Here is a 25,790-nt window from a genome sequence, read left to right on the forward strand (position 1 = left end):
ATGTACAGGACTATATTATGAATATGCATAAAAATGTAATTAAATAGCACCAAATATTTACTACTGTCAATAAAATAAAATAGTCACATTCCAAAATATTTTAGAGCATTCCAGGTATGAATTTGTAAACAAAATTTAAAGATTTATAGTATATCTAGCAAGAGATTTCCATCTGGGAAAATAAAAAACTTTAAATCAGTGATTCTCATCCACATTCCCACCCAGGACACTTGAGTAGTACAGTACATTTCCATGACAATGGTATCTCTCCCTTGAAAGGCGTTAAGGACCGGAAAAGGGAACACACATGAGTACCACTAACAGGAGCCCCCAGTGAGTTTTTAAAATATATATTTTTATTGATTTTAGAGAGGGAGGGAGAGATAGAAACATCAGTGATGAGAATCATTGACCAGCTGCCTCCTGCATGCCCCCTACTGGGGATTGAACCTGCAACCTGCCCAGTGGAGAATCCACCCTTCGTCTCCCTCTCATGAGAACCACAGATAAAAATAGATTTAGATCTGATGGGCAGCTCTCCAATTGTTTTCTGCAATTACAAATTTAAAATGACTATGCTTTAGTTTTTAAGTTTATAAATACTACTAGTGGCCTGTTGCATGAAGATTCGTGCAATAGGCCTTCCTTCCCCTGGCTGCCAGCACCGGATTTCCTCCGGCACCTGGGACCCAGGCCTTTGGTCTGGCTGCAGCAGCGAGCTTGGCTTCTCCATTCCGGCTGCTCCCAGCCCCTCCTTTTTTTTTTTTTTTTTTATTTCCAGCTCCTCAAAGGGAGCCCAGGGCAGGCTGGAAGCTGGGGTTGCCCCTGGTGACCAGGCCCCCAGCCACTCCTTGAGCGGAGTCCAGGGCCGGCGGGAAGCTTGGCTTCCTCCATCACTGGGAGCAACCCAGGCCTCCTGCTCTCTCCAGCTCTGTGGCCGCCGCCATCTTCAGTCATCTTCAGTCATCTTCAGTATTCCTTCTGCACCTGTGTATGCAAATTAACCACCATCTTTGTTGGGTTAATTTGCATAGTCACTCTGATTGGCTGGTGGGTGTAGTGGAGTGGCAGAGTGATGGTTAATTTGCATGTTTCTCTTTTATTAGTGTAGGTAATATAAACATGTTTACATCAAGAAGATGTAGTGTGCACATTTCTAATTCATTTGTTGATCATCTTTGCTTTACATACAAATTATACTTGCATTAACAGTTGTTGTAAAATAGGAAATGTTTGGTAGGTGAATCGTGGATATAAAGATGTGACTATTCTATCTTCATTGTTACAGCTCCGTCCAGTCGAAAACCGGGAGATCCCCTTGTCATTTCAGATATCAAAAAAGGCAGTGTGGCACACAGGTAAGGAAAACGTCTTCTCTGTTTATTCCAAGGCATTTCTTCGTAAAGCAGAAATGACCCCGGCCACACCCTAGGCAGACCTTGCTAATGGATCGGGGTAGCTTCAATATATCCCAGGCAGCCGCCATGAATCAGTCATATTTGGTATTCCCAATGTCAGTGCTGTTGTAGAAATTCCTCGGCTTGTGATTTATTTCTGCACCCAGTACAGAAAGCACAGGCCTGAAAATGTATCGTAAGGCCTTTATGAGTCCAGCAGAGGCTCTCCTTCACTGACCATATTCCATCTTTCATTCTCCAACTGGAAATCTGAAAGCGGCCTTAGGTACACCAGACACCCCACGTGGAGACAGTAGCTTGTGCAAGAGCTTTGCTAGATGCCAGGATGTCCTTCTGGCCCAGCCAGGTCCTTCAGCCTTTATGTTTTATCTCCTATTTGGTCCATATCCATCCAAATCAGGAAGTCTCAAACTTTTGGTTTCACGGATCAAAAACATTTTTTAAATGATTGGGGAACACTACTATAAGACTGTTTTTGGGTGTGGTTTTTTTTTTTTGTTTTTTTTTTGCTTTCTAGTTAAGGACTTTTAAAAAAATCCCACCTATTATCACAGCCATTTCATTAAAGAAATATTTTAACCCTCAAAAAATAGTAAGTCCCTAGCTGGTTTGGTTCAGTGGATAGAGAGCATCAACCTGTGGCCTGAAGGGTCCTGAGTTCGATTCCGGTCAAGGGCACATCCCTGGGTTGCAGGCTCCATCCCCAGTGCGGGGTGTGCAAGAGGCAGCCGATCAATGATACTCTCTCATCATTGATGTTTCTCTCTCCCTCTCCTTTACTCTCTGAAATCAATATTTTAAAAAATAAATAAATGCATAGATCTGTTTTTAAAAAAGGTAGTAAGGACAGTGTGTGAGTGTCGGTGTACATAGGTAGAGGCTCCACTGTGACAAAGAGACTCCTAGGTAAAGTGGATCAAACAAGGCAGCAGTTTGTCTCTCACATAACCGTGGGGAGTGGGGCAGGCCCTGCAGGGCTGGGAAGCAGCTCGCCATCCTCACAGCTTGCTCAGCGTTGCAATCTTCTAGCCACAGAAGGGAGGTAGGGGTGGGCTGAGAGAGTCTGGGGTGTGCATCGCTAGGGCGTGATCCCAAAGCAGGAAGGAAAGAAGAGATGCTGGGAAGCAATTAGCAATCTCTTTCGCGGACCCAAAGCATAAAAGATAGTTCTTATCAAAACATAACTTTATTGCCAGCGTGGCTCAGTGGTTGAGCATTGGCTTATGAACCAGGAGGTCACAGTTCAATTCCTGGTCAGGGCACATGCCCTGGGCTGGGTCCCCAGTGGGGGGCGTGCAGGAGGCAGCAGATCAATGATTCTCTTTCATCATTGATGTTTCTCTCTCTCCCTTCCTCTCTGAAATCAATAAAAATACGTTTTTTAAAACAACATAACCTTATTTACAATTAGGTGTGTATACATATATGCACACACAAACACATATACAATCGTATCATTTTTCTTATTTCTTGATGGACCTTAAAAACTTCCAGAGACCCACAGGGCTCCACAGCTAGTATTAGGCCCTCCATGGCCACACTCCAGATAGCAAGCGTGGAAGTCACCTTTTCTCCCCACCATGAGCTCCCCACGCAGGTGGGAATGGCAGAGGCGCAGCGTCTCAGCCCTCCACTCTGTCCCTCCCCGCTTGGCTGCCCTCGCTCCCTCCACCCTGTCCTAGCGACGGCCAAGGGTCCAAAGTGGCACGACAACGTGGAGAAGCATAGGAGGCCGGACATTCCCTCCCTTCCTGGGAGCCTTAGAGTTCCTGAGTGAGGCTGACAGTGTTGTCCTCGCTTATAGAAGGCAGCACAAGAAAAAGCTGTTTTTAATACTCTGCGATTTCTTGTCATGGTGACCATCCAAAATAAGACTTAGGGAATGGGGGCGGGGGGGAGTTGTCAATAAAATTTAATTTAAAAGCAGTTGAGGAACTGCTTTTCCTCTAAGATTACCATCATGCTGCATGATGCTAACGCCTCTGAAATGGCCTGGGTACGTGCTCATCATCGTTAGCGTGTTGCTATGCATTTGCCAACAGGACCGGAACGCTGGAACTTGGAGATAAATTGCTTGCAATAGACAACATCCGCCTGGACAACTGCTCCATGGAAGACGCCGTTCAGATCCTCCAGCAGTGCGAAGATCTGGTGAAGCTCAAAATCCGCAAAGATGAAGACAATTCAGGTATTGATAGCCTCGCCGTTGGAACTGGTGTCTCTAACTGCCCATCTGCCACAGAGGATATTAGATCTTGATGTTTTACATACAACAGCTGGCTGGTGACATTGCAGCGGAGTTTTACATAGTTAAAAGGGGCTTTAAATTGTGCATTGAGAGTTTAGTGTCAATTTTAAGTAATGGTGCTTTTAAATGATATAATTAAGATAGTGTCATTATAGAACCATTATTACAACTGTATTTAAATAATCTTTAAAGATGAAAACTAAATTATCACCCAGTACCACCCTAGTACAGTGGAACAAGTCATTTTCAAGTTGATAGTTATATTTCATAATTATAACCATAGTGCATGTTACATTTTTACTTAATTTTATAAACCAGTTATCATTTTACAAACCCTTACTATATTTTTTATTTACTGCCTGTAATTTATTTACCATTCTTCTCTTCTTGCTTAGATTGCTTTTAATTGTTTATTATTGTGGATAGTGCAATCACGGATATCTTTAGGCATAGATATCTTTATTCAGTTGTTCATCCTTTGAATTATTTCATTAGGAAATATCCCTAGAAGATTGCTGAGTCAGTTTGAGATGGAAATCTTAGGATTCCTGATGAGTCTTCTACCATGTTTCTTTCTAAAAGGGCTGTATCCATTTTTAGTGCTTCCAGCAATATATGAATCCACTGGAGCAGTGCTTATCAAGCCTTAGTGGGCCTCAGGATCGCCTAAAGAGCTTGTCTTAAAAAAGAAATGAACAAACAAGTCCCAGCTAGGTGGGTGGCTCAGTTAGTTGGAGTGTTGTCCCGTACACCAAAGTGGTTGTGGGTTCAGTCCCCAGTTAGGTTGCGTACCAATGGCAACTGATCTCTCTCTCTCTCTCTCTCTCTCTCTCTCTCTCTCTCTCTCTCTCTCTCTCCTTCCCTCTCTAAAAAATAAAAATTTAATAACATATCCTCAGGTAAAGATTTTTTTTAAAAAGCAACAAACAAACTCATAGAGAACTTTTTGGTGGTTACTAGATGGGAGAGAGGTGGGGGGATGGGTGAAAAGCGGGGAAAAGATTTAGAAGTACAAATTGGTAGCTACAAAGTAGTCTCGGAATGTAAAGTACAGCATGGGGAATATAGTCAATAATGCTATACGAACTCTGTATGGTGCCAGATGGGTACTAGAATTATCAGAATAATTGTTTCATAAGTTACATAAATGTCTAATCGCTATGTTGTATAACTGAAACTAATATAATATTGTATGTCAACTGTAATAGGAAAATTAAAAATTATTTTTTTAAAGAAACACAGTTCTTGGGCATTGCTCCCAAATGGGGCCCTGAGATTCTGCATTTCCAGCAAACTTCCTCCTTATGCTGCTATGGTCCAAGGACCACACTCCGAGTAGCCCTGCAGTAGAAGCCCTTTTATCTAATTATGATAAGAACCAGAGCTTATTGGGAAAAGTCCATTAATTGAAAGAGTCAGCAAAATGTGGGGAATTATGGAAAATATATCTATATATATAAAAGCCTAAGTGACTGAACGACCAAACGAGAGAATGACCAGTCGACCGGTCGCTATGACATGCACTGACCACCACAGGCAGATGCTCAACCCAGGAGCTGCCCCCTGGTGGTCAGTATGCTCCCACAGCCAACCTTCCGTGTCCCCTCCCCTGGCCAACCTCCCGCAGCCACTCCACCCCCGCCCCCCTCCGCTGTCTAGTCCTGGTTGGCCCTGATCAGGGCCAGACAGCCAATCTCCAGCAGCCCCTCCCCATCTCCCCTGCTGGCCAACCTCCCGTGGTCTCCCACCCCCCATCCCCCCTTCAACCTCCCGCGGCACCAGTCAGCCCCGATGGCTGACCAGGCCAAGGGACCCCACCCATGCACGAATTTGTGCACCAGGCCTCTAGTATATCCATAATATAAATGTTTAATTTAAAATTTTGCCAGTCTTACCAGTGAAGTCAAGGCCTTTCCTAAGAATATTCTGCAGATTATAGTTACATGTCTTGTTGCCTGTTTGTTTGCCCAAACTATACCAATGATAATCGATTTATGATTTCCACTTTTAGATTTTTTTTGTTCATTTGTTTTAATATGGTGAGAATTTTAAAAATTCAATGCAATCAGAATGCTTGCTCCATCTAGATTTTTATTTTCCCAAATGTTTTTGAATTTTTCCTCTATATAATTAATAAGTATATGTTCATGTTTGCTTAATGAACCCCTTTTATAGAATCTTCCCAAAGCATTTGATTTTATTTTCATAGAACCACTATACTCATATTTTATATATTATGTAAGATTCATTAAATTACATAGTTACAATAACAAGTAAAACTTGGATAAAACAGGCTTGGGGATAAATGTAATTGACTCTAAAATTTCAAACTTATAACTCAAGAGGTAGCAGGAGCAGAAGTACATGGGGCACTAGGGAGGGAGACCTACTAATCCGCAGCAGTCCATGGCATCCGTCAGGAATCTCGCGGAGAATGCAGAGCCACAAGTAGTCTAGTCAATTGGGTGATTGGAGCTTGGTTAAGAGAGCTTCTACTGTTTCTAATTTCATCCAAACCAATAATGAGTTATTATGCAAGTTCTGGAGTCACCTGTAATGAAACCATCTAGACCTAGAGTTCATGGTTATGTCAGGCAATGTGTTGCCGATTCCTACTCAAAGTCAAAACAAATTGGTAGTTACAGCCAATTTGCACAGCTGGTAAGGACGATTCTGTCCAAATATATAACCAACATTTTAAAATATGCATAGGTTTCTACTTGTTATTTCCCAAGCAACTGCTTTTTGTGCCAACATTTGCATTCCTCTCCTTACAAGCATGCTTCGATTGCACTTTCCTTTTGGAGGGATAAAGCCTCCAGCAACACTCGGTTCTGTCCTAGAGAAGAGGCAAGGCCCCGTGGAGAACCCCACTTTGCACGATTTGCCAAGCGAAGCAGGTCTCAGCTACCTTCCTTGCAGAGCAAAAAAGCCAAGACAGAGGAATATACAGGAGAGTGAGGCCATAGTATTTGGTCAGTATTTGGAGCTCCCGGTTGGCAATGCTCCAGTTCCAAAGCCAAACTGAGCAGGCACATTGGGAGGAGTTTCAGAAACATGAATCGTTGCTTTCCATCAGCTCATTTTCCCCCTTTAGACCTTTCCCGCTATAATCTCATGTTAGGTATAATCTCTATACCTAACATGATGATAATTAGGATATGCTTATTGAGCATATTTTCCAGCTTCACTGGTTTCATTGCTCTGCCTTGCACCTTACCCAGGGAGATGGCAGAACTATTCTCAAACATTAAGTCTTTGTTTTTCATTCAGTCACGCAATTTATTTAGTGTCTATGAGGTGGAATCTACTATGCCAGGGACTGCCAATTAGATTAAAAAGGACACAGTCCCTGCTTGCCCTTATATCAGTCACCTCCTTATAAGAGAAACAGAAGAAAATCAATAATTAACAACATGATGCATGTTCTAAGGGTGTGCAGAAAATGTTAGCAGAATGTACAGGCAGCCCTAATGCCTGGAGAGCTCAAGGAATGCTTCGAACAATCTCTGTCTTGACATTGTCTGGGAGGTATTGTTAGAATCAACCAGAGGAAGAGTATGAACCAAGCAGGAGGCCAGAGAGCATGGCACATCTTAGTACCAGACGTGGCTGAAGCAAAAACGATGCATAAGGACTCGGCAGTAGGAGAGGAGAAAGCTCTCCTAAAGCCAATCATCATGGTCCTTCTGAACCATGTTAAGACATTTGAACTTACCCCAGAAGCCAGTGCGGAGGGCTTATCGCAGGAGAGTGAGGCCATAGTGTTTGGTCAGTGACCACCAGTTGCAATCATTTACTAGAATATTGAATGAGACATTTGAGAGCATCTAAATTAACTGTTTCTATTCCTTTCTGGGAGAAGCTGAAGAAGAAAATGAATAAGAACACTAGATTGACCCTAGCTGGTTTGGCTCACTGGATAGAGCATTTGCCTGGGGACTGGAGGGTCCCAGGTTCGATTCCGGTCAAAGGCATGTACCTTGGCTGCAGGCACATCCCCAGTAGGGGGTGTGCAGGAGGCAGCTGATCGATGTTTCTCTCTCATGGATGTTTCTAACTCTCTATCCTTCTCCCTTCCTCTCTGTAAAAAATCAATAAAATTAAAAAAAACAAAACACTAGATTGGCTTCCCAACTGACACACTGGGAAACGGGAAATTAACTTCTCTGAGCATCAGTTTCCTCATCTGTAAATGTCCATTTACTGCCTACTTCGCCTGGCTGTCTTAGGATCAAAGGAAGTAATAAATTGAAGTGCTCAGCAATAATGTTTGGCACTTAATAAGGCCCAATGAATGCTAATGATCAACAGTCATTATTAGGGTGTTACTAAAGCTAATTTTAGCTTCATTTTACAATGGCTCGATCTTTGGAACACTTGATTATAGGCATTTCCCTCCCTCTATATTCAAGACCATTCTGCCTTCAGGAGCCTTTGCACTTGTTTTCTTTCATTACCACAGAAACATAAATTAAGTAGAGCCAAACCATTCCTGCCTGGGTCCCAGGCTCCAAAACAATGGCTGTTACCCAATCCCCAGGTCCCCAAAGATGCAAATAACCCTCTTGAAATAAAATCTATTGCTTTGCCTTGGTTGCATCTAGATTCACTAGAAACGCAGATGCAAGAGTTTGGTGATCTGAGAAGGAACCTTGAAGCAAAACAGTAGAGAATTTGGAGGAACTGTAGGAAGAGGTTAATGGAGGCTTCCAAATCTGTCTCCAATCATTTCTAGGGGTCTGCAGAGATCACACCACAGTAAGGAAGCTGTTCTAAATGGTTCATTTACTCAGGCTGTCCCCCTCCAAGAAAGGTGGCCATACTCTTTTAGTTTAAAATGAACTCTGATTGGCCTGTACAGTTAGGCATTCCGAAGGCTCTCCCCCAAATCCAAGCCTCCTATTCGGCCACAGGAGCAGCTGCCGTTATGGATTCACGCCAGAGAGCGCTCATTCTGTTAAACAGGAGGCACTCGAGAAGCCCAAAAACAACGTTGCTGATAATTAATGCTGCAATTCCGCATCTGTTCCGTGGTCCCATTCATTTTCTTAACTAGAGCCAAGCAGAACAAACAAGGAGGCTGGCCCCCTGTCATGTCTTTCACTGATAGTTGTAAGCCTTCTGTTGTGATGTAAAAGCTGCTTATAATATCATTAACATCTGGTTAGGCTCCCGTAGCAACTTACTGGTGATCCTGCATTTTTCCTTTTCAGAAAGTTTCTGTTCCTTAAACCCTCCAGTTGCTGCTTTCTACGCTGGAGCAGCCTGGAGGAGAGAGTGACTTGGAGGGCTTCCACCTCCAAAATGGCCTGAGAATCACGGGCATTCCTGCCAGCTCCTCAACTGCAGAGCCATGCACGTGCCAGTTGAGCTCCAGCCCTAGGCGGCAGATGGGCCTGGACGTGCAGCCTGGAGCTGGCGCAGCCACTCTCGGGACTGTGAGGGGAGGATGCTCCAGGTCTGCTGTTCCCACAGAGGCAGCCCCGGTCTTACCCTCACACGTGGCAGGAGCCAGGTTGGGTTTACATCACTTTGGAAAAGGAAACTAGGCCTTGGAGTAGCTGGGAGGGTGGCTCCCAGAGCTCTCTTCCCTTGGAGCTGGTGACGTGAACATTCATTCATCTTCGCTCATCTGTTCAGGCATCTACTGCAGCAGCCTTGGGGTCCTAGATCTAGGCTCTGGGGATACGAAGATGAAAATCTTGTTTTCAAGGTGATCTTATTCTAATGGAAGAGGCAAGGAGAGAGATAATTAAACATCTAGTGAACAGGACTGGCTAGAGCGCGTGCCTTCTCAGTGGGTGGGGGCAAAAATTGGTTCTCATCTCAGAGAGTTAGGAACCGGAGATGTTACATCACAGTGGTGAGTAGCCCTCCACAGCTCAGCCCTACCTGAGTGAATCTTAGCCCTTCCTATTTTTCTCCTTACGAAGAATTTTAATTTAATTTCTCTCCTTGTCGCGGGGCAGAGGCAAGAATTAAAATTAAAAGGTGAGAAGCACTAGGAGAGTGCACAGGAGTGCGGGCTCTCCCAGGAAAGGCCTGGAGCTCCTGCGGGGGAGCCGGGAAGCCCTCCTGAAAGACAAGACATCTGCGCCCAGTGCTGAGGCCCCAGTAGGAGTTCTCCAGGAGAGAAAGGTGTTTGTGCCCAGGGAGTGGCATGTGCAAGGTTAAAGGCGTCAGGGAAGTGCTTTTACAGAAACTCGGTGAGGAAGAAAGTAGGAGGCTGGGCTGGAATGGGAAGGGGGTGGCCCTCTGGAGACATGGCGACCCCAGCTCAGCTGGGGCACAGAAAGGGGTTGTATTTTATTCTTAAGGAATCGGGGAACCAATGAAAAGCGTCAAGTAAGAGAGTGACATTCAGATTTATGCCTTTGAAATATTCCAGGAAGAACGGAAAGGGAATTATAGGCTGGCAGCACCGGTGAAAATCAATGCGAGGGAGAGGGTCCCTATCAGGAAAACATGTGGAAGAAACCACTGTTATGAAACCCGGGGCAGAGCTGAGATGTCTGCCTCCTCTAGCGCAGGTGGCAGTGGGATGCGCTGGGACCTCGCCTGGTGGGCAAATGGGCCGCCACCACAGTCTGTGAAGATGAGCAAACCAAACTAATTAATGTCAGTTTACTCAAGGCATCACAGAGTTTTCTGAGGGAATTAATGTTTTTATTAAGTTAAATATTATTAAATTAAATATTTATTACAAATGTATTAAATATCATTTAATAAAATAACATTTTATTACATTTTAAATGTTATTATATAAACTTCAAATATTTAAAAATAGAGAAAAATGGTGTCATAAACCATCATACGTCACCTAGCATTAACAGGTGGTAACTTATGATCAATCTTGCGGGTCTATACTCCCACCCTAATTTAAGACTTCTAAGATATATAATTAAATACCACAGTTTAAAATATTGGCAAAAAATTTTAATATCATTAAATATTCACTTAATGTTTCCATTTTGCCTGATTTTCATGGCCATGGATAGATACAGACAGATAGGTAGATGTGTGACTGCGTTAATGCTTCGCCATGACACAGTCTGACTGTAAAAGCTGACTGTTTTGTTAAAGTAGCTTCCAGACCATTTCATTGCGTCCTTGGGTACAGAAATGAAATAGCTCCTTAACCAGGCACAGCCCCCTGAGGCCCAAGGAATAAAACAAGAAATGCTCAAAATCTTTACCATGCCACCAGCAAATACGAAACAGGTTTTGTATTTGCAAGCCTGACACAGTCAAAACACCCACTGATGCTGAAGGCACCTCAAGACATCTTTCAGACCGAGGCTTTAGGCAGACCCGTTCACAGATGTCTTCCCTTGTGCTAATGTAAAACAGCCAAAATAAATGTATGACAGTGTGACACCCGGGTGTATGCTACCGAAACATAACCTAACACAGCTTTTGATTCAAAAACAGAGGAGAGGTAATCATTCAAACCTGTTTTCATATCCACGAGTTCATCAACAGGATGTACGTTGGAAGACACAGTCGGTGGGATGATATGTAAGGGATTCTAGATTTCCAGGCCAACCAACCTCTCCAAGCCCCACTTAACCAGGCACATAAGTTAAAGCTTGCTCCAACCCTGAGTAAAGTCGACTTTTCTGTGTTGAAAGTTAGCTGGCTGTAAAGCCTGAAAATAGGAATCGCTTGGCCTGATCTCTTTGTCACTGCACGACTCTCTCCTCCCTAATTGCCTCCTCAGCCGTGTGTTCCTTCCACTGGTATCTATGGCACACTCACAAAATGCTGGGCCAGCACCATGCAAGGCATGCGCACACGTGCAGGGACTGCAGGGCACCTGGTGGCTCTCTTCTGGTTTAAAGCATAAGTCATTAGGATGTTCCCTGTTAGAATGTGATATCCTACGAAGGAAATGCTACTTCTCCAAATAATTATTTTCTTCGACATAATGTGCTGGTGCCGATGTTCTGAATTTCTTGTTTTATGTCTGAATATATTTGTCTTATTACTTTGCTTTTTTTTTTTTTTTTTCAAAGAAACCAATTATGACTCCTTGCCATTTATTGCAGATGAGCAAGAAAGTTCCGGGGCAATTATTTACACTGTGGAGCTGAAGCGCTACGGGGGGCCCCTCGGCATCACGATTTCAGGAACTGAAGAGCCATTCGATCCTATAATCATTTCAAGCCTCACTAAAGGGGGATTAGCTGAAAGGTACAATGTGAAGGCACTGCTCCAGTTACCTGGGTCCAAGATGGGTTTCCTTCCTCACAGCCGCATACACACGTGCTCCCCTCCCCTGTGTGGGTTTTCTGTGGGTTTGTTCCAAGATCGACTGTAGAGCTTTGAGAGCTCTTGGGCATTGCTCCGACCTGACTCTGAGGGGCATCTTACTGGCGGTGAAAGGTGCCAGGGGCTGAGCATTGATATTAGTCTCTAGAAATGTATAAACGGACCACAATTGACTGGAGGTAGATTTATAGCCTGTCCATTTTGAGAGAAGGAGGCTGAAGTTCAGGGAGGTTAAGAGGCTTGTCCAACTCAATTCAGCAAACGTCCGCTGAGCCTCTCCCCTGACAGGCATGGCCTCAGCTGCTGTTTTTCAGGAGAGGATGGCACAGGCTGTATCCTCAAAGATTTCGGGAAGCAAAGTGCAGCATCTTAATGATATCTTGCAATTTGGAATGTTCCCTTGGCAATTTGTTTTCATGAGCACACATCCCAGCCCCCTGCTAAACTGCATCTTCCTGAGACCTGTTGTGGGGGATGGTCCAGGCATCACAGCCAGTTCTGGCCTCCTGTAACCCGGCTCAGAAACGCACGCACATCATTCATGCTGACACTGGAGGACAACAGAATAGAGACGTAGCATTGCAGAGCTGTGGAGCTGCGAGGAACCTTAGAAATCATCTCATCCCACATTTTCATCTGTCAGGCGAGGGCCCTGAGGCCGCTCAAACGGATCACCCTGTTAGAATTTCATAACCTGATATTAACAGAGACACCTGTAACATGGTATTCTTCAGGCGTCCTCCTGTTCTAGGTATCTCTGTTAGGGAGCAAATGAGAAAAGATTACTGTTTCTCTGCTTTAGCAAGCTACTGGTCCAGTGTTGTATGGCTTACAACACAGATCTTTCATAATCTGGAGATTCCTCATGAGAGAATGAAGTGATTTTTTTTTTCAGGGGGAAGAATTCTTTGAGAGTTGATGCATTGGTGGACTTGTTAAGCAGCGCCCCCCTACCCCCCGCTAACCTGCACGACCCAGTGTCTCCTCTGCTTCCCAGCACAGCTGCCCACTGCCCCAGAGCCAGCTGTGGTCAGAGCGCTCAGTCACAAGCAGCCCTGGGCACTGGGCTGACCCATTCCCTCGCTGCAGTTAGTGAGCAGGGCACGGGAGGCCAGCGCATGGATTCCCTCTCCGCAGCCTTCAGCACAGAGAGATCTGGGTTTTTCCACTATCCCTGAGCTTCCTGCTGTGGGTCTACTCCTTCCCCACCCAGTGCTCCCAAGCGAAGATAGATATGCTGAGCATGAGGACTATACATTCCAACCTGCGAGTTCAGAATTGGGTGAGCATGGGAAGAAGAAAGGCCATCGGTTTATTAGTTTATTGATCAATAAATTAATTTTTTATTTCCACGTTTCAAATAGTGTGCCACACCCTATACATACAGCTTCCTATTTAATCTTCAGGGCTTCCCAGTAAGATGATTGCCCCCATGTAGTGATGAGGAAACTGACACCCAGAGATTAACATAGGGTCCCGAGGTCCCACAGCTGGTGGTGGCAGAGTTGGATTCAAACATAGTCCCACAGTCATGTGCTACATAATGATGACCACACGTACACAGTGGTCTCATATGATTATGACAGAGCTGAAAAGTTCCTACACCCAACGACATCATAGCTGTCCAAATGTGACATCACAACGCATTGCTCACGTGTTTGTGATGACACTGGTGTAAACAAATCTGCACAGCCAACCTTATGAAAGTATAGCACATACAGTTATGCACAGTACATAATACTTGATTATTACTGACTGTGCTACCAGTTTATGTGTGTAGTATACTATGCTTTTTGTTGTTATTTTAGAGTGTACTTTTTCTACTTATATAAAAATGTTTGTTGTAAAACAGTACATTGAGTTATGCTGGCAGCATCCTCATACATCTCGTATTCACTGAGTCTCTTGGTTGCATCATTTTCCCTTGGCCTTGATTTGATGTCGAGTTGTTTTGTACAGTAACATGCTGTGCAAGGCTGTAGTCTGGAGCAATAGGCTGTACCATACAGCCTAGGTGTGTGGTAGGCTACACCATCTAGGTTCGTGTTAGGTACACTCTATGATGTTTCCAAGACAAGGAAATCGCCTAACGACACATTTCCCAGGAGGTGTTTCCATTGTACAGCAATTGATTCCCAAGATCAGCCTTTTTCGTTTCCTTTGAATCACCAGCAGGGGGCCCAGCCACACCAGCGTCCGGGGTGTGTCCCCATCTCTCTAAACCTCACTTCTGGTGAGCTGGGAGAATGAGTATGTTCAACATTTTTAAATCTGTAGGAAGAAGGAATGCCCCGTGCTAAACATCGCTACATTCATTGTCCAATCTTGTTCGTTTCCTTGGGATTTTTAAGAGGGTTACCAAATGACTCTGCTTTCTTGGAATTAAAAAGCATACAAGTTCACTTTAACTACTAATTAAAACAATTTTTCTAATTTTATTCGAAACTAAAAAGTAATTCACAACAGATGCAGTTGTCTTGTAACGTTGCCCGGGAGAAAGCTAGACGTGGTTTCTAGAGACCCTTGCCAAGTCTTTATTATTATGAATATATAAAGTATGGCCGGGAATCTATATTGAGTAGCACACAGGGATTATTTCTATTTTCCTGTTGCTCCTGGGTGTTCCAGAACCGGCGCGATCCACATCGGAGACCGGATCCTGGCCATCAACAGCAGCAGCTTGAAAGGGAAGCCCCTGAGTGAGGCCATCCACTTGCTACAAATGGCGGGAGAGACTGTCACCTTGAAAATTAAGAAACAGACAGATGGTGAGTGGGTTGAGAGCCACAGTTAAGAATTTCCAGTGCCTTTCCTTCCCAAAAAGAATGGGCAAATGTCTCTGTGTGCATTTCTAGGAAAATGACTCTCTAGCCAGGGAATGTTTATCTTTTTATTTAAATTTGTATGGCCCCGGCTGGTGTAGCTCAGTTGACTGGGTGTCGTCCATGCACCAAACGGTTGCTGGTTGGATTCCTGATCAGAGCACATGCCCAGATTGTGGGCTCAATCCCCAGTAGGGGGCGTATAGGAGGCAACCGATTGATGATTCTCACCATTGATGTTTCTATATCTCTCTCCCTCTCCCTTCCTCTCTGTGAAATCAATAAAAATATTTTTAAAAAGCAATAAAAATGCTTTTAAATTTACCCTGATGCTTAAACTTCTTTCCTGTCTTTAAAGCTCAGTCAGCGTCAAGTCCCAAGAAATTCCCCATTCCCAGCCACTTGGGTGACCTGGGAGGCATGGAGGAGGAGGACTCGCCAGCACAGAAGCCGGGCAAACTCTCCGACATGTACCCGTCCACCGTGCCCAGTGTGGACAGTGCTGTGGACTCGTGGGATGGCTCTGGAATCGACGCCAGCTACGGGAATCAAGGTATGTCCTGGGCCTGAGGAAAGAGGCAGTGTCATTGTTGAAGCCCATGTTTCTCAAGGGTCCACCTTCTGCCCCACGAAAAGAACACCTTTCACTTATGTCTGCGTCAATGTGACCGTACTGAACACACGGCTATAGTGTCCCCGCATTGCCTCCTCCTTAATGCTGATAAATCATGAACATTTATCAAACACTAGCAGGCCCCCCATTAGACCCGCCGAGGTTCAAGTCTTCCATCCGGAGCGTGTCCTTCCTGCATCAATTAATTATGAGGGTAACCCTGCAACAGAACGGTTCACTGAAGATAGCCCCATGGTCTTACCTTGTCGGCAAAGATGGATTGGGGTGCTGACAAGGAGCATGAGAGATTAGCCAATGATCTATTTATTCCTGCCTCCTCTGACTTTTAAAAACAACATGTAGGGATTTCCCCAAATACTCATTATTAGAGAGTTGTAATTATAACATATGAAAATATTTAATAGAGTTCTCTTCGCAGACATCATCATGTGAACAAGTATAACCTACATTAAAAGTTAAAACTCACGAACAGAAAGTAAACACAGAATGTGTTAGACTGAATATAGAATATGAACTAAAAAGCTTCTTTTAAAAATCTGGCCCTAACCAGTTTGGCTCAGTGGATAGAGCATCGGCCTGCAGACTGAAGGGTCCCAGGTTCGATTCCGGTCAAGGGCATGTACCTTGGTTGCGGGCACATCCCCAGTAGGAGGTATGCAGGAGGCAGCTGATTGATGTTTCTCTCTCATCAGTGTTTCTATCTCTCTATCCCTCTCCCTTCCTCTCTATAAAAAATCAATAAAATATATTTTTTTTAAAAAAATCTGTTTCCCTCCCAATGGTACATAGCATCAAAAGAGAAGTGTATCCAAAAATTCTTTGTACTTCACCTTATCTGAGGCTTACCTTCTCTGCGCTGCCTTGTATAAACTTCAGCTCCGAATCCCCTTTCTGCTCTGGGTGTCCGTCAGCCAGAGGATGAAATAGATGAACAGTTTTGAGAACACACGTTTGGGTGTGAGGGTTGCTGTGTAATTTGGTTAACCTTTTAAGAGCGCTTACATCCAGTTTGCTCTCTCCCTGGTTTTCTTCTCCCCACTTGCCTTTGCCTGTGTCACTCTCTGCTAAGTCCCTTGGAGAAAAAGGAAAATAAATATTTTAGGGCTCTCAAGTCGTTGCTTATTAGAGATGATATTAGAGTTTGGTGGGGAAAGAATTGTGAACGCCCCAAAATAGATTTGGGAATTTATGTGTCTGGCAGTTAATTTTTCTAAGTCGTAATGCTTTGTAACAAGTAAGCTATGCCACCCAAACAGGTGTTCTCATTGTCTGAGAGTTCGTGGGCCACCAGAGGTCACTCTGACAGAGAGCAGAAGCCAAGTTGTGTCAGTGTGGGCTCTGAGGTTGATTTATTGCTGTGTTTGTTTGTTGATCGCTTATTACTGTGGAGACTGTTTTGTTACACCACATGTTGTGAGCATGCTACCGACTTTAATGAATTCCACCCCACAAGGTGGGTGTGTAATAATTCAGCTACCCCGTCCCTTTACACCGCAGGATCAGCACCACGAGCAGCATACTCAATAGAGGGCCTTCGCCTCATTAGTGAAAAATGAAGAATCATTTATTATTTACAAAGCACTTTGAACATTTGAAATCCTAGACAGGGAATAGTAGTCACAATACTATTACATTTGGCATTTATCAAGTAGAAATCTTTATGAGGTTGAAGAGAAATTAGAGATAAGTAGAGAAAGTGGCAATCGGAACAGAATTGAAGTCTTACAAGGTGATGAGAAAATAGTCACAAGACCTTCTATCTATAAAGCACTTTAGTGTTTCCAAAGCACTTTCACAAAATTAATCTCAAGTGATTCCCACCACGAACAGAGAAGTGAAAAGGCTCGTTGCTCGCCGGATTTCAGTGTTGGGAGAGAATGTAGAAGTCAGCTCTCTGACATCGAGTGCAGCCCTGGGTGCAAGGCCAGCCTCGCTGCGGAACCACACTGCCTGGGCTGGGGCCGGAGCACCCCAGAGACAGGGGCTCCCTCACTGCTCTCCCTTCTCCGCGAACGTAGCTCTGTCTCCGAGTCCTCAGCTGCACTGAGTGAAAACCCGATCAGTGCTAGTTCTGCCCTCGAGGTCATTCGGAACTAGACAAGCCTCTTGCAGCTGACAGCCCTTCAGATTCTCAAAGCCCGTTATCATGCCTCTTTCCAGGCTTTCCTTCTCTAAGCAACATAGCCCCAGTTCCTCCAACTGTTCCTTGCGCAGCTTACTTTTGAGTATCTTTATCATCCTGGGGCCTCTCTTCTGAACATGTTCAGATTTAACTCCATCCTTATTAAAGTGTAGCACCCAGAAAGGAAGTCAGGCAATCATCTGACAGCCCGGAGCAGTTCCAGGCTTTCACTTTTATCGCTGAAGACTGTAGAACCTATCAGTGCCGCCTCTCTCGCTTTAAGAATTTTGATGGTCACATCCCATCTGTCACTCATTTTGAGCTTACTCTTTACCAAGAACTCAAAGTCTGTGGTTTTTTCCCCCTTTTACTTCTGATATTGGGTTAACCCGTGGTCGGCAAACCGCGTGCGGGCACGCATGTACAGTGCGATTAAAACTTCACGGCCCATGCTCAGAAGTCGGTATTTTGTGGAAGAGCCACACTCAAGGGGCCAAAGAGCCGCATGTGGCTCGCAAGCCACGGTTTGCCGAGCAGCTGTTTGCCGACCACTGGATTCACTTTTCTAAAGCAAGGCATGGAACCATCCTTTTTTCACAGTTAACTATCATGTTGTGAGATGTAGATTGTCTCTCCCACCTGTCCCTCTGGCCTCTCAGCTGCTCTACCATTTCCTAGAAAGATTGCACATTCTCACTGCACCTGTAAGTCTACATTAGTTGCCCCATTTCCAATAGGATGTTGCACCTCCATTGATTCCTGTATCTCTGCAGCTACATTCCTTATTGTTACCTGCTTTTGTCCAAAATGTCAAGCCTGCCCCATTCATGGCTGGCACAGCGTAAGGTCAGTATAGGGGGCATACAATGTTGGGCAAAGGAGATGTGGCCCTTGTTCTCATGGAAGAGGTTACCCAGCTGAAGGGCCAGGCAATTAACCAACCAACAGTGCAAAGCATTACGTAGCCAATGAAAAGGGGGAAAGGATGGAGTAATCAAAGCTGGTAGAGAAAGAAGGAGTGTGTTCAAGGAAGTCTCATAATGATGACTCTCGATTCTAGAGTGTAGCTAGGATGCAAACTTTTTCTAGTCAGCCTCTGGGCCAGCTTCTTCCAGTCCCCATGCTCTATATTCATGCCCTTCTGCCTTATCAAAATCATATGCTTTTGCCCCCCTTGTCTTATTGATCCCTCCTTCTAACTCTGAGAAAACCTTAGGGTTGCTTTCCTTGGATTTAGCAAAGGTCAGTCAATACAAGAGGAGATTTGTTGGTGCCTGGACTCTGTCATTCTCATAGACAGTAAGGGTCTTGTGATGTCTGTAATTCTTGACTCTCAACTCAGGTAGTTACATTTCTGCCTTATCATATCTTTAGATATTTCTTCTGAGTTCCTTTTTTCAGCTTTATTGATGTAAAATTGACAAGATTGCATATATTTAAAATGTGCAACGTGGTGATTTTACATATACATATATATGTATGTATGTATATATATAGTGAAATGATTACCACCATCGAGTTGGTTGGCATATCCATTACCTCCCATAGTTACCATTTGTGTGCGTGTGTGGTGAGAATACTTGACATCGGCTTTCTCAGCAAATTTAAAGAATATTACAAAATAGTATCATTAACTATAGTCGCCATGCTGTATATTAAATCCCCAGAAGTTATTCACCTTATCCTTAGACCTACATCTCTCTATCTCTCTATTTCTCTCCTTCCCCAGCCCCAGGCAGCCACATTCTCCTCTGGGTTCCTATGAGTTTTACTTCTTCTTTTTTTTTTAATCCATTCATCTGACAAACACTTAGGTTGTTTCCATATCTTGACTATTATGAATAATGCTATAATGACATGGGAGTGAATAGATTTTTTCAAGATACCAATTTCATTTATTTCGGATATATACTCAGAAGTAGGATTGCTGAACCCTCTAGAGGCCATTTTTATCATTTGTATTCTCTCGGGGAAAAAATTGTTTTATCCTGGTTTTCATATGTATTTGCATACAATTAAGTAATCTCTTGTTTAATTCTTTTTATATTCTAGGTTTCTAGAATTATATCCTCAATATTGTTCCATATTTGGTGTATTTATGGTTTTTTCACTCTGATTATATTGGTAATGGTTTGTTTTTATTTAGTATTTTCCCCCAAAGAACTGACTCTTGCATTTACTTATTAGTTCCACTCTGGTTTTTTAAAATAAATTTTTGCTTTTAATTTGATTAACTTTATTGTGTTCTTCTTAGAGGTTTTTTTTCTGTTTATGACTTGAATTGGGTGCATTATTCATTTGTTTCCATGCTTCCTTGTAGTTCTCATCTCATAAAGATGGTGATGACTAATAACAGACACCAACATGTACAGCTAGAGATCCAACTGTCCTTTAATGTGGTTAGGGGACACAACCTGATCCACACAGAGAGTAGCACATAGCCAGACACTCAGCAGTATTTTCCCCACGTGGCGGCGGGGGGGGGGGGGGGGGGGGAGCGGGGGGGGGGGGACGACTTTTTTTCCCTCTTCCACTTCTTTTCTGGGCTCTACAAGCTTATGTTTCACTGCTACTATTGCCTTGCTTTGCCCAGTTTTCCTGGCCCTCTTATATCTCTGCTTTGATCTCTTAGAGAGATGATGGCTTCAGTTTGTAATTTTTAAATTTTGAGATGATATATTTGGTTATATTTATCATTTGCTCTCTGGCAGCCATTTTCTCATGAGTATTCTCTCTCTCTCGTCAACTTGGTATACCAATTTCTTTTAAATTATTGCTCATCTTTGAATGAGATGATTTCCTACTGATTTGGAAATTTGCAAGAGGTTTTGAGACAGAAGAGCCCAAGCTGTGCTACAGGCTAGCAAAACTTACCCTGTTCCCAGTATCTGTGATGAGTGCAACTGCAGACGGCCAGCAATGCAGAAGCCCTCTCTGCTAGCCCGCCTCACTACTAGCTGGCTTCCTGCAGCATCTGGCACATGCGTAGGTGTTGTCTTTCAGCCCAGCTCCCCAGCTTTCCCTAGTGTCATGACACTTCCTGCCACCAGTCTGTGCAGTCCTTAGAGCTCCCAACAAAGCTTCGTTTGGTCCCTGGTTTGGAGGACGGGCCTTCGCTAAAACCTCTGGCCACAGGTGTCTCCTCTTGGCTTCTTAACAGAACCCCCCATACCCTGTTTGACTTTCACAGAATTTGGTAACATCTCTGGTATATAATGGTTTGAAATTCTAGTTTTTCCAAAGATGGAGTTCACGTTCTATTTTTTTTTTCCATCCCTTTTTGATTTGAGGTGATTTCTGAGAGAAGGGAGAGCAGCTCTGCCATTTTCAAACCGCAGTCTCATCCAGACACCTTACACAGTTCTTGGCAGGAACAATTACAAGTAGTTACACAAACATATGATTTGATTTTTCTCATTTTTAACAAAATTGGGTCTTTAGGAAACAATTTGGCAGGGAATTATCTGACTTGCTTTGCTAGACTAAAATTGGCTCCAAAAATGAAGCAACGGCAGGAGCTACAGTCCTAAATTATAGAGTTGAAGATTGAATTCCAAAACCATTCTCCAATTTCAAACCTTATGAACATGAGTCTTTGTTTAGCTCACTTTTCTAAATTAATATTGAGTGATAATTCAGAGCTAAATGGACGATATTAATCTGCACAACACTGTGGTACTGAAAAACAATTGCCTAATATTGGAGTGTCAGAATTTTACAAATATCTGAGGTATGGTTATCCTAAAAATAAGTGTCATTACCAAGAGTCCATCAACTTTCAGAAGTACCTACATTTGTGAAGAACTATTTTCCATTAAGCAAATGAATAAAACTTAACATTACTTTCAGTGAAAGGAATTTAGACTGAATCTCTTACCTTGTATTAATGTGCTTGGGCTGCTATAACAGAATACCACAGACTGAGTGGCACGCGCAGGAGGCAACCAATCAATGTCTCTCTCTCTCTCTCTCTCTCTCTCTCTCTCTCTCTCTCTCTCTCTCCCTCCCTCCCTTCCACTCTCTCTAAAAACCAATGGAAAAAATATCTTCAGGTGAGGATTAGCAACAACAACAAAAATATATGTCAGTTGGGTTGGTTTCTCCTGAGGCATCTCTGTTCTTGGTTTGCAAATGGCCATCTTCTCATTGGTCCTCACATGGCTTTTCTTCTGTGTGTGAGCATCCCTGGTGTGCATGTGTCTACATTTCTTCTTCTTATAAGGACCCCAATCAGATTGGACTATGGCCCCACCCTTATGACCCCATTTAACTTAATTGTCTTTTTAAAGGCTCTGTCTGCAAATATAGTCACATTGGGAGTGAGGGCTTCAACAAATGAATTTTGGAGGAATACAATTAGTCCATAACATACCTAACATTATGATACAAAGTATAAAACCAGATATGAAAACCTAGATGTGAAAGGAAGGGAAAGAGAGAGAGAAAGAGGGAAAGAAGGAAAGAAAAGGAAAAATGGGAGGGAGGAGAGAAGGAAAGAAAAAAGAAAAAAGGTTTTTCATTTTAAATAAAAAGACTAATTACCTAGGAAATAAATTTTAGAACTGCTATCTTTCAATGTGTTTCTTTTATCAATTTTGAAGTTAAAATCTAGTTTCCAATGTCATGCTTATATTTTAATTTTATGCATTTGTACTATCATTCAGTTAAAATGAAGTCTATATTTCTGGCAGTTGATTCTTCCCACACCTGGGCTGCCTCATTTATTCCAGTTCTTCTTTGAATTTTAACTTTGATTCCTGGTGTAAAGGAATATTTCTCAGGGCCTGCTAACTTTTTCTCAACCAAGGCAACCAGCTGGCCTCTACAGGAACTTAATTCCCACCTATTTTAAGTCATAATAACATCATCCACCTGCATCAGTTAGGAGTTGAATTCCCCTCCAAAAAAAAGAAAACCAAAATGTTGGTATTTAAACAAGACACAGGGTTGCTTTTCTCCCGCTGCAGTAAAGAGCCTGGAGAAGGCAGGTAGCCCATGGTATCAGCAGGACCAGGCATCTTCCTACCTCCTACTAACTTAACATCTCTTGTGTCTGCATGGCCACTGTCTTTGTTGTAAACTTTCATTAGGCCTGAAATATTTACTTCCTCGTCACCTACTCTGAGTATCTTACCACTCCATATTGCTATCAATGATTCCTAGAAAACTAAATCTAATATTACCACTCCCTTTAAGAAAAACTCTTTTTGTGGTTCTCTATTATTTTAGGATAAAGTTAAAGGTCCTTAGCTTAAGCACAGAGTCCTGCACGGGGAGTATGGCTCAGCAGTTGAGCATCAACCTATGAACCAAGAGGTCATGGTTCAATTCCTGGTCAGGGCACATGCCTAGGTTTCAGGCTTGATCCCCAATGTAAGGCGTGCAGGAGGCAGCTGATCAATGATTCACTCTCATTGTGATGTTTCTTTCTCTCTCGCCCTCTCTCTCTGCCTCTCTGAAATATATATATAAAATAAACTACAAAGTCCTTCAACTATTTTATCAATTTCACCTCCTGACAGTTCATTGCAATATCTTCACTGCACACATCCTGAACATCTCAGAGCTCGCTAAGCAAGCTGTAGTCTTCGGGACCTTCATAGCTCTAGGTGTTTTGATGTAATAATCCACCTCTTCCTGTATCAGTTGCAAACAGTTGAAAAATAGAAATTGGAGTCAGCTACGGATTAAAGTAACTTTTTTATTTTATTTTTTCTAGGAAAGCTGGATTGGCTGCACAGCCAGAATTAGGATGGTTATTTTCCTACCCCCAACCCAAGTCTAGTCACTGAGACTGACATGAGGGGAAAGTCAGTCTACAAAGCAAACCATGACCCAGCACATCAGCTGAAATTGGTTCAGCTGAACAGAACTTAAAATTCTAACATTAGTATCTTAGATTGTAAAGAAGTAAGCATTTCAGAGCTGGTGTAAAATTCACAGCATCCATGTTCTTGAGTATATATTCTCTACCAAGCTTAGCGCCCCAGCTTCCACCCTTAGGTTTGGGCTCAAGGGCCCATCACAGGGTCCAAGATGGTTACTGGGGCTCCAGCCATTTCATCGACATTCTAGGCAGCAGGACAGAGCGTTGTAATGAACCTTCCAGAAGTTCCACTTAGATATCATTGGCCAGACTGTTCTACAGAGTTAGCCCAACTTCAAGAAAGGCTAGGAGATATAGTCTTATCCTGAGCAGTAATATGTCCATCCCCAAACTGGTATTCCAGGACTAAGAATAAAGAGAGAAAATGGATGTTTTGATGGCCAGGTCAGCTAATGGCATGGTCTTGGTCTCCCTGCCCCCTCTGAGCTCAGAGAGCCCAAGAGTGGGACCCTGTTTTGTTATGTCCCAGAGCAAAAGCCGTGGGAGAGAATGAATCCAAAGAAAGCCAAGAGGGGTCAAGTGTATATACCCAGCGCTCTTTTCCAAAACTCGACAATTAGGTAACCACAGCTCCTCCTGTGGGGAGGAGGAAGTACAGGTAGTAAGAGGGCTGTTCTTGGAATATTCCTGGAATGCTGCTCACTCGTTGGGGGTGAAGCCGAAACTCACTGATGGAACATGAGGGCAGGGAGCAGGGTTTACCCTAACAGTGCCTTCCCCGGCCTTTCCTGCTGGGCTTATACTGTCTTACCCAGCACCCCTACTGTACAGGCCAACTCATCCTCCAACTCTAAGTTTGATGTCACCTTCCTATGGCACCTTTCATGACCCACATTCCCACACCCAAACAGGTTTCATTCTTGCAATCAGTGTGTTCAGACTAAAGAGATAACATTTCTGTGCTATTAGAATGCTTATTTCTATGACTGTGTCTCCTTCTCTCACTCCCATGCATATTCTAAGCCACGCAGTTGGAGAGTGTCTTTGCGTTTCAGCACCTCATGTAGTACCTGACCTTTGGGAGACGCTCGGCCACGTACTGAATGAGTGATGGTGAGGCTCTCCTCCTTGCCTGCTCTCCTTTTCTTTTCTTTTTTTTTAAATATATTTTATTGATTTTTTACAGAGAGGAAGGGAGAGAAATAGAAAGTTAGAAACATCGATCAGCTGCCTCCTGCACATCTCCCACTGGGGATGGGCCTGCAACCCAGGTACATGCCCTTGACCGGAATCGAACCTGGGACCTTTCAGTCCGCAGGCCGATGCTCTATCCACTGAGCCAAACCGGTTTTGGCTGCTCTCCTTTTTAAAATGAGAAAACTGAGATCTTGAAAAGTTGAATGGCATAGTAAATAATAAAAGTTATGGACATCTATGTTCATGAAAGCCTCACTGTGTTCTGGGCACTTTTATAAGTGTTCATATATGTTCTTCTCCTTCATTCTCACACCGGCCTGGTGATGCATGTGTCATTGTCCCCGAGGCAAAGTGGCCCCCAGGGTGAGAAAGTAGCAAAGCTGGGATTTGAACCCAGGACTTTCCTAACTTCAGTCCTGTGCCAGCATAGAGTGGACCAGGCCGCAGTCTTCTGGGTCTACACCTGATTTGAAGCTATTCAAATTTTATCCCCTTTTCATGCCTGCCCAGCTGTAATGCAATAATGATTGAATAGTGCTTACAAAGACAACGCATTCTTGGTGTACATACATGTGCCCGCCAGTATGGCGTTTGTCTAGTGACAATGCTGCACATCTGCTCATCCTACCCTCCTGCCCAATTCACCAAGACCCACTTACAAACAACAGCTGGAGGGAAATAAGAGAGTTATTTTGCTCTAGCTGATTTGGCTCAGTGGATAAAGCATTGGCCTGCAGACTGAAGGGTCCCAGGTTTGATTCCAGTTAAGGGCACATGCCTGGGTTGTGGGCTCGATCCCCAGTAGGTGGCGTGCAAGAGGCAGCCAATCAATCATTCTCTCTCATTATTGATGTTTCTATCTCTCCCTCCCTCACCTTTCCTCTCTGAATTCAATAAAAAAATATATTTTAAAAAGTTAATTTGCCCAGTTTAAAACCTGTTGGAATTTCCCCGGGGAAGAGAATGGCCCTGTGGGCTAGTGCTGATCAGAAAGGGTTACCCAGGAGGACACCACCGTACAGCATTCGGCTCTCAGCAGGTCTAGGCTGGTTGAGGAAAGTACAGGCTTCGCCTAACACTTTTTGTATCATAACAAGAGAGACTTCCTGTACCTGGGGGCTGGTTGGTCAGAAGGAGGAAACAGATTGCCTGTCAGAGGAGCCGGGAGAGGCTCGGTGTTGCTGGTCACTCCCCTTCTAGAAGGGACTCGTGTGTGTCCCCTTCATCCACCACTTTTGACAGAAAACT

At 43.7% G+C, this 25,790-nt stretch overlaps 1 protein-coding gene across 1 annotated transcript in view; it reads left to right on the forward strand.

Annotated features, from left to right (window-relative positions):
• The window catches only part of GRIP1 (glutamate receptor interacting protein 1), a 124,781-nt gene that overhangs the window by 68,594 nt on the left and 30,397 nt on the right, over positions 1 to 25,790 (forward strand). Inside the window, exons 8-12 of the mRNA XM_081082295.1 lie at positions 1,289 to 1,358; positions 3,461 to 3,606; positions 11,718 to 11,862; positions 14,569 to 14,708; positions 15,121 to 15,315. Of these exons, the coding sequence (XP_080938421.1) occupies positions 1,289 to 1,358; positions 3,461 to 3,606; positions 11,718 to 11,862; positions 14,569 to 14,708; positions 15,121 to 15,315 (696 nt within the window). The remainder of the gene's footprint in view (positions 1 to 1,288; positions 1,359 to 3,460; positions 3,607 to 11,717; positions 11,863 to 14,568; positions 14,709 to 15,120; positions 15,316 to 25,790) is intronic.

Source organism: Myotis nattereri (genome assembly GCF_964212035.1).
Source record: "Myotis nattereri genome assembly, chromosome: 2".
Classification (NCBI taxonomy): Eukaryota; Metazoa; Chordata; class Mammalia; order Chiroptera; family Vespertilionidae; genus Myotis; species Myotis nattereri.